The sequence below is a fragment of the Urtica dioica genome, chromosome 8 (genome assembly GCF_054948205.1).
Source record: "Urtica dioica subsp. dioica isolate 48M chromosome 8, U.dioica_male_clone48M_v1_H2, whole genome shotgun sequence".
Taxonomy (NCBI): Eukaryota; Viridiplantae; Streptophyta; class Magnoliopsida; order Rosales; family Urticaceae; genus Urtica; species Urtica dioica.
The window spans coordinates 10350955-10360237 of NC_142763.1; the positions used below are offsets into that span (position 1 = coordinate 10350955).

Consider the following 9283-nt stretch of genomic DNA (forward strand, 5'->3'; position numbering starts at 1 on the left):
TTATTTATATTTAATTCGTTAATAAAATCAGTCTTTCATGCCATGCTTATAGTTCACCTACCAATATCATATGGCAATTTAAGAGGTTAATGTATATTATGATTTCTTTTTAATTTGTTTGTTTCTCTATTTTCTGATTTTCGCTATGTACTTTTGGTTTTGAAAGTGGGGTCTACAATACATAGAGTGATTCGAAGATTTATCATTCTTGTATGTACACACAAACACACACCGTAGGCACATATATATATATATTATATACATACATACACATATATATATATATATGTATATACATACGCATATATATACTCATTTACATATATATATATATGGAGGTCTTCCTTTGTATTTTCTGCTGCCTATATATTCTGCTTGTTATTCCAACCTGCCTATGCTTTTATTACTTGCTTCCTTCAACCAAAAGAGGTAGCAAAGTTTTTCATTACCAAAAAAAAAAAAAAATGCGTATATAATTAGGGTTAGCTAGTGGTAGATAATATTCTCATTGATTTATTTATTGCAGGTGATATGTACATGCTTATGCAAAACATGATGGAAAGTCTTAGACCTCTCGTGGGATCAAAAGGGTGGGACTTTTGTGTCCTATGGAAATTAAGTGAAGACCAAAGGTTATATATAAATCAATCAAGTAGAGAAATATATATGATTAAAATGTTATATTTGTGACATTATTGATGGCGTCTTATTGTTACAGATTTGTTGAGTGGATGAATTGTTGTTGTGGTGGGGCTGAAACCTCACAAGAAGCGAATAATAACAATAATTGTGGAGATGAAGAACTTCTTTTCCCAGTTTCGCCACTCATTCCATGCAGAGACACCATGTTTCAACACCCAAGAACCAACTCTTGTGACCTTCTTTTCCAATTGCCAACTTCCATGCCTTTGGACTCTGGGTATGTATTTACTATAAATTCATTTCACTTATTAAGTACCATTATTAGCATGCAGATAATGATTTTGTATCATAACTTGACTTTTTCTTTTTTCCTCTCCAAATGAACAGAATTTATGCACAGACGTTGATATCAAACCAGCCCAGTTGGCTAAACTCTTCTAGTGTCACAGGCTCCCATTTTCTTGAGGTTACTTCTATCTAGTAAATAATTAATTATAACGATATTTATTGTAGATAAAGGAATTTACTAACTTAATAGTAATATTGCAGGAATGTAGTGGGACCAGGGTTTTGATTCCAATGGCAGGAGGGTTGGTTGAGCTTTTCGTTAACAAGCAAGTATGTTCACAGTCAGTCACACACATTCGTGAATATGAATTACATGTTTCAAACTAATTAATACATATTTATTTTATTTCACAGATACCAGAAGACCCAAACGTGATTGATTTCGTAACGTCGCAATGCAACATATCACCGCCACTACTCGATCATCATCAAAACGACGCAACGACGGCAAGCTTCATCATCGACATGAACGATCAAATAATCCAATCGTCGAGAGCGTTCGTCATGAACGACGAGTCGGACAAAATAGTGGACCCCACAACAGAGACAGCGACAGCAGAGAAGCCACCGGTGTCGCCGGCGACGGCGTTCGAGGGGCTGAACCTGTCGCCGTACGACATCCCAGTGCAGTTCGGGGCGAGAAACGAGGCGTCGTTTTTGGAGGCGGAGGACAAGGGAGCGAAGAGAGGGCAAGAACGGTCGAACTCGATGTCGGATTGCAGCGACGAGGAAGACAACGAAGGGAATAAGCAGCACGGAAGCAGAAAGTCGTCGTCGGGGAAAGGGCCGCAGAGCAAAAACCTTGTCGCTGAAAGGAAGCGCAGAAAGAAGCTCAACGAGAGGCTCTACACTCTTAGGTCTTTAGTTCCGAATATTTCCAAGGTAATTAAACCAACTTCATCTCATTGTTTTTATCACTATTTTCACTATATATGTACTTGCCATTAACATAGAAAATAATTACTCCTAAATATTTTATAAAACTCGGATTTAGAAATTTACTTGTTTTATGACTATTTTCACTAAATGTTAAAAAAAATAGCTCGATTTTTATTTATTCGTTGTTGAGGGCTTTGAAAAAATAATCTGAAAATCATAAATCAGACCAAAATGATTGTTACTAATCTAGTCCCCCCTTTTTTTTTTAATCTTAAATTCGTTCTTAATAAACAGTCCAGTTCATATTGCTATATTGAAACTGATGTATAGGTCGGATTGCGGACTTGTTCCGAGACTTCATTTTGTCAATAATTTTTTGTTTAACTTTAGTGCATTTGAACTTAATATTTGGTGCTGAATATATCGAGTTTGAGTTAAATATATTAATTTTCAGCATGTTTTTTTTTTTCATCACAACTAATGATAATTTATTTAATTTAGATGTTTTTTAGTTAAACTATTAAAATAAAAATTATCGTGTCTTAAACGGTTAAAGCTAGAACAAACGGTCAAAATGGATTTATTGCTCCATAATTTTGTTTTCTTATTGGGGTGGTCTCAATTTATCCAAACCATTTAAAACGATCCGGTCGTCCCATTTGATACCACATAGATGTGCTCATATTTCGTAACTTAAAGAATCTTAATTGTTATTTAAACTTGGATCATCCGTACACATTGTTTATATTTTTTTTTTTGTTGACGAATAGTTGGATAGGGCTTCGATTCTTCGTGACGCAATAGAGTACGTGAAGGACTTGAAAAGACAAGAAAAAGAGCTTCAAGATGAGCTCGAGGAACTTTCCGTGATCGACGGAGCAAACGGAAAAAGAAACAATCCCAAGTCTGAGATTTTGAATTTTGGGGCCGATTCCGAGTCCCCTAACATTTATTCCTTTGAAGCATCGGGTAACAATGAGATAACCGCATCGAAACAAAACCTCGACTCTGATACCACTGCGAATGACAAGGCGCCACAAATGGAGGTAGAGTTTGGTAGTAAATAAATATATAAATTCTAAAGGCAATACTCAATTATGTTTACTAAATACTTTTTTGTTTATTTAATATGATTTATATATAGCCCCAAGTTGAAGTGGCTCAAATAGATGGGAATGAGTTCTATGTGAAGGTGTTTTGTGAGCACAAGCCCGGGAGATTCGTGAGGCTATTGGAGGCTCTGAACTCTTTGGGACTAGAAGTCACTAATGCCAATGTCACCACCTTCAGAAACCTTGTGTCTAACGTTCTCAAAGTCGAGGTATGTTCCTTTGGTTAACTCTTATTTCTTGTGAAACAAGTTATTATTATTATTATTGCTTTGGTTTTTAATTTGTCAAGTTATGAGTTTTGACGTAGACATGGTAGTTTATAATTAGATATCTTGTTTTAAGCTGTGTTTGAGTTTTTGTGTGAGAGAGAGAGAGAGAGAGAGAGAGAGAGAGAGAGAGATGATTCTCTTTTATTATTAATATGACATTTGTAGTTATTTGGTAGAGGGTAAAAAGAAAAAGGGTGAAGGTTTTGGAGGTATTGTGAAATTATCGGACTCAGCATTTTTAATTCTTCCAATTTTAAAAGAAAAAATATTGTTTTGTGCAAATATACTTCTAAATAATTCATAGATCTATCATTTTTCTCTCATCTATATCAAACACAACTAAAAAATATTTAATCATTTCTTTTCTTTTTTATTCCTTTCTCCTTCTTCTGTACTATGGTTTCATTAAATAAGTAATAATACTTATTAGAAAAAAGCGAGTGACCAGATTGATATGTAACTTAGTTTGCTATTGATAGCAAAGTAATCAAATAACCTTCAAAATCTTTAAAATAGTCTTATTTTTACCTATCATCAGTGAAATCATAAAACGTGGTTATTTGCTTTTTTTTTTTTTTTTTTTGTAAAATGTAACAACTAGTTATCAATATCTTACTTATTATAATGGGATATGAAATCAATTTCATTTGTTTTTATTCTTGTTTCTTGGGTGGCAGAAGAAGGATAGTAAAATGGTAGTCCAAGCTGATAACTTGAGGGATATCTTGTTGGAGTTCACAAGGAATCCATCAAGAGGATTGTGTGACATGTCTAAACCCCCTGAAAATGGAAATGGAAGTCTCCTTGACTATCAACAACACCTTCATCACCAACAAACCTACTGATTATTTATTTATTTATAATTTCACATCATTGATGTTTCTCTCTAATTATTCAGTACACCTTAACTAATATCTGTTGACAATCATTATTCTATTAGTTTGTTTTCGGTCTTAATTTTCTTTAATTAGTTATTGATATGTATATGCTGGTAAGACGTCATTTTAGGCTTTACTGGTGCGAAATGACTTACTAGCCTTCTTTCTGAGAAGAAATTACACATATACCTCTAACTTTCAAATATTCGATAAATATCTTATTTTTAAATTTAAGATGATATTGTCTTATTTTAAATGAAACTGTAAACGGAAAATTAAATGAAACTATAACATTGAGAAAAAAAAAAAGTCATATAAAACTAGGCTTTTGATTGGTAGGGATGATAGAAAATTGAATGGATGGAGTAACAAGGAGGGAAGAGAAAGAAAAAGAAAATTGTGAATTATAAATTTTTAAAAAGTTGATTGGTATAATGTGATGAAAGATTAGAATCCATTCATTTGTTTGTTTGGTATAAACTAAAATAGAGAGGAATGGTTGATATTTTGTGTACTTAAATTACTAAATTGCTATTATTTTTGCAATAATAATTATAGTATTAAATTATATATATGTAATTGCCATTATTTTGTATTATTTACTTTCATTTTTTTGTTTCCGTCTTTCTCGATCTTTCTAAATTGAGAGAGATAGTTTTTTTGTGGGTGCCACGGAAAGCTAACCATGCTCAATCCTTTCATTTTGTTTTCCCTCCTCTCTACCAAACAACACAATAAATTTATTTTCATAGTAAAATCCCTTCATATTAATCAATCCTTCCACTTTCCAAATAAGAATGAGAAGTGATCTATTGTTAGCTTATGTAATTTGCACTCTCTTTCAGATGACAAATGAGACAGTTAAGGTTACGGATCTAGAGAGAGCGGCATCGGTGGGGGCATAAGGTTAATTTAAGTATAATCAATTTATCATTTTATTATCTTTAAAATTATATATGAAAAAATTATGTAGGCGATTAACAGTTTCATTAAACTACAATTTGATGTGTATATATATATATATATATATATATATATATATATGTGTGTGTGTGTCATGATCACACGCGTTACCGTGTCATATATAATTCAATTTCGCCATCTGATTTAAAAAAAATAATTAATTTAATATCACCATAGCATATATTTATATATATATATATATGTCATGATCATACGCATTACCGTGTCATATATAATTCAATTTCGCCATCTGATTTAAAAAAAAAATAATAATAAAAATATCACCATAGCATTCTACAGCCAATCTAGTGTGTTACAAAAAATTCTTATGGTCATAAAAGTATTTTACATCTTCTTGATAGCCATTTAACACAAACCAATGTACTGCTCTTTTTTTCCCTATCCACCAACGGATATAGCTACCAATAGTTAAAAATAGACCGACAGTTAAAAAAAATTCACTTTAAACCATTATATTTTCTTTACAGCGGTAGTGAAATTTGAGCAAACAGAAAAGCGAAAAAGGTTACAAACAAAACCCAATTTCCCAAGCCTTTGCTCAACAAGCAATCACTGGAGTTCCGGGCCACCGTAACCTGTGGTGGTGCGCCAGATGGCGAACCGTTCGGTACAATATCTTCCGTGGAATTACGAGATCGCCCCACTTCGATCCCGAACCTCATTCCTCCGAGGCAATGACTAACGATGCCGCATATGAACCAATATTTCCTCGCCTCAGTCAACTCGATTCTGTCGTTCCCGGTCGTGTGCATCGACAAAACTACCCCGCTCGAGTCGCACGATCTGTACGTGCTTTCGCCTACCTCGAACACGTTGTGTTGCCCTTCAACATACTTGAAAACTATACACACACCCCAAAAAATAAAATAAAAAACTTTGTAACACATGATTTTGCTATGTCTAAATGGATTTTCAAGTGTGAAAAAGGATTATACCTAGAACATCACCAACAGTGAAATTCTAGCTTTGTGACCAAGATAGATAATATCCCTGGCTGTCCCATTCATCTTCATCGCCAACAACAAACTCTTCAGATCTTACACACTTCACAAGCAAAGTTATGTAGATTACTATGGTTAATGATAAGAAACTTAAGGTGTTGAGGGGATTTCTTTCTCTCATGACTTTCTTTTGATATATCTTGGAGGTTTTGTGGCGAGACCTTAATTTGATTTTGAAGTGATTGTGAAAAAAGCGATGGCTTATATATAAAAGGTACACTACTTGATTGTGGTTGATTGTTTCCTATGACTTGTTCCTGCAACTTGATGAAAGCCTGCAAAATTGTTTAGTAATAATGATAAGATTAATATACAAATAATTTAGATCAGAAAATTGCGTGTTGTACTTGTACCAAAATTGAAGAAAGAAAGAAAGAAGAACTGGGTCTCGCCCAAAAAAGAAAGAAATTGAGATCTAGTGAAAAACAATTTGATACTACCTATATTATTTTAATATTCGTTGGATCATTCTGGTCCAGTTACACACTTTTGTTCTTGTTTTTTTTTTTTTTTTTTTTTTTTTTTAATTTTAGTTTTACTTTCTGTTTTGTTTTTGTTTGTTTAAAAAAAAATATATATATTGTGAATGAAGTGTAAGTTACCATTGTTTTTTTTTTTTTTTTTTTTTGACAATTTCAAAGGCAATATGAATATAGCGTTTCTTTCTTGAAATGTTCAATAAAACTGCGCAAGTTTATCGTAAAGATTCGTTTAAATTCTTTTGAATTTGTTTTCAAATTCATATAGTACATTTGGCACATTCACTATTTTATTCTTCGTTATTCATTTAATTGAAAGATTTTTTTTTTCTTCTGATGAAGTGTAAAAATTATATATCTTTATTGTTTACAAATTACGACTCGGTTATAAATTCTACTATACATAACGTGTGTGGAAAAGAATTAGTCATTTCCAAAACGCACTTTTTATATAAGAAATTACCCACTTGAAATTGACCCGTCACAATACATAAGAAAATGAAAAGAAAAAAACGATACAAAATTAAATGATAATGATGGGACTTCCTAACATTATACATGTGGCTCAATCCCCACTGCAGCATTTCAAAAAAAAAAATGATGGGACTTCCTAACATTATACATGTGGCTCTTAATGGCATGAAGCAGAAAGCAATTATAATAGAGTTATGCTATTTGGCACAACTCACGAGTGGGAACGATCCGCTCGTGAGTTGACACGTGGCAGTTAGTGGCCACGTGTCAACTCAGGGGTGGATCGTTCCCACTCGTGAGTTATGCCAAAAATCGTTTCCCATTATAATAACCTCAATTGGGTCGGGGCATCCGTTGACTGCCTAGCCCGACCTTCTTATTAATGATTTTAAGCTGGTATGGCCCGGCTTGAAAAACAATAAGGCCGAATTAAGCTTGTTTAAGGGAATTACATGGGCTTGAGCCCTCACACCCTGAAAAAAAGTCAAGCCTATCTCAACCATTTTAGAATAGACTATAAAATATTCATTTTTAAAATAAAATATTCTTTTTTAAAATAAAATATATACTTATACATAAAAACAATTCTTCTTCTTTTATTTTTTTTGTAAGAATAATTTTTATTTATAAAACATGTTTTTAGACTTTGATTTAAGTTTATTATTGATGATATAATTTTTAAGATTAAACAAAATATATTGTAAGGATTGAAAGTGAATATTACGCTTTGAGCTTTTTTTTTAGATTTTTTAAAGTTCGGGCTCAAGCCCGTACCTCATCCCCAAAGGTCATAGTCGTAGTCCAAAGTTAGGTTTTATATCACTCTTCGGGATCAACCGCCCATAAAAGAGTATGGGCCATGCTTGAGTCTTGGCCTCCACTTGCCTTGAGAAAGAGCACGAGCCATGTTCATCCTCATGCTTGAGCTTTTTTTTTATATAAATTTTTTCAAGATCGGACTCAAGCCCGAACATCATCCCCAAGAACCATAGTCTTAGTCCCAAGTTAGGTCTTATGTCACTCATCGGGCTCAACCGCCTATAAAAGAGCACGGGCCATGCTTGAGTCTAAGCCTCCACTTGGCTTAAGAAAGAGCACGGGCCATGCTCATCCATAGGCTTGAGCTTTTTATACAAATTTTTAAAGCTCGGACTCAAGCCCGAACATCATCACCAAGAACCATAGTCTTAGTCCCAAGTTGGGCCTTATGTTACTCCTCGATCCCAACCCCCCATAAAAGAGCATGGGCCATGCTTCAATCTGGGCCTCCACTTGGCTTGAGAAAGAGTACGGGCCATGCTCATCCCCATGCCTGAGTTTTTATTGAATAAATTTTTTAAAGCTCGGACTCAAACCCGAACCTCATCCCCAAGAACCATAGTCTTAGTCCCAAGTTGGGCCTTATTATTGGGAAGTCACATGTTGGTATCAAACACAAACAATCGGTCCAATACCGATTGTTGAGAAGTCACAAGTTGGTATCAAACATGAACAATAACTCTGATACCAATTGTTGGGAAGTTACAAATTGGTATTAAACACGAAAAATTGTTCTGATACCGATTGATGGGAATATAGGTTTGGTATCGGACACGAACGATCGCTCTGATGCCATTTGATGGGTAAATTACTTCCCTGACGTTAATTACCATTCCCATGTATTGAACACGAACAATCGTTTCAGTATTTCTTATAGGGTAATCAATCTCTTAACCTTTGGAATATGGTTACTAGTGTTGAATAGAAGAAGATGCGGACAATCGCTAATATTCAACGTAAACAATAATTACTAGGATACTCAAAATTATTCAACAACATATCAAATATTTAGACAAGCGTAATCAAGATAAACCATAAGACCATTTAATTATACATACATTTCGGCTCAGTTATAGATCTTCCACGCTCCTAGCTTTGGATCTCCTTGCTTTTGGAATTCTTCTGCGGCTCCTTGCTCTTTGGGTCTTTGAATCTCCAAGATTTCGGACTCCTCGGCGACTCATTTCTCTTTGGATATTTCGGTTCATCAATTGCTCGTTTATTGATCGAAACTAGAGTCTTTTAAGATATGTAATCTCCGGAAGAACAGAGACCAAGGTGTGGGTCAACTCTTTTCTCACTTATTATTCCAGCGAGGTGTCAGAATAATTATTTCTTTCTTTGGGAAGTGGTATGTACGAATTTTCCAACTTTGGGAGAGAGAAAAAAAACATCCAG

The 9283-nt window shown here is 34.0% G+C and overlaps 2 protein-coding genes across 2 annotated transcripts; one reads left to right on the forward strand and one right to left on the reverse strand.

Annotated features, from left to right (window-relative positions):
• Positions 1–531: 531 nt before the first annotated feature.
• On the forward strand, positions 532–4095 carry LOC149387964 (transcription factor ABORTED MICROSPORES-like). Its single transcript, XM_089622281.1, has 8 exons — positions 532–632; positions 719–919; positions 1030–1108; positions 1192–1260; positions 1345–1872; positions 2640–2915; positions 3014–3190; positions 3928–4095. The coding sequence occupies exons 1-8, from the start codon at positions 532–534 to the stop codon at positions 4093–4095; spliced, it is 1599 nt and encodes a 532-aa protein (XP_089478407.1).
• Positions 4096–5573: 1478 nt separating this feature from the next.
• LOC149387965 (blue copper protein 1a-like) lies at positions 5574–7858 on the reverse strand. Its single transcript, XM_089622282.1, has 3 exons — positions 7841–7858; positions 6337–6388; positions 5574–5953 (listed from the first exon to the last, which is right to left on the reverse strand). Exons 1-3 carry the CDS (start codon positions 7856–7858, stop codon positions 5574–5576), a joined length of 450 nt encoding a protein of 149 aa, XP_089478408.1.
• Between the last annotated feature and the right edge of the window lie 1425 nt (positions 7859–9283).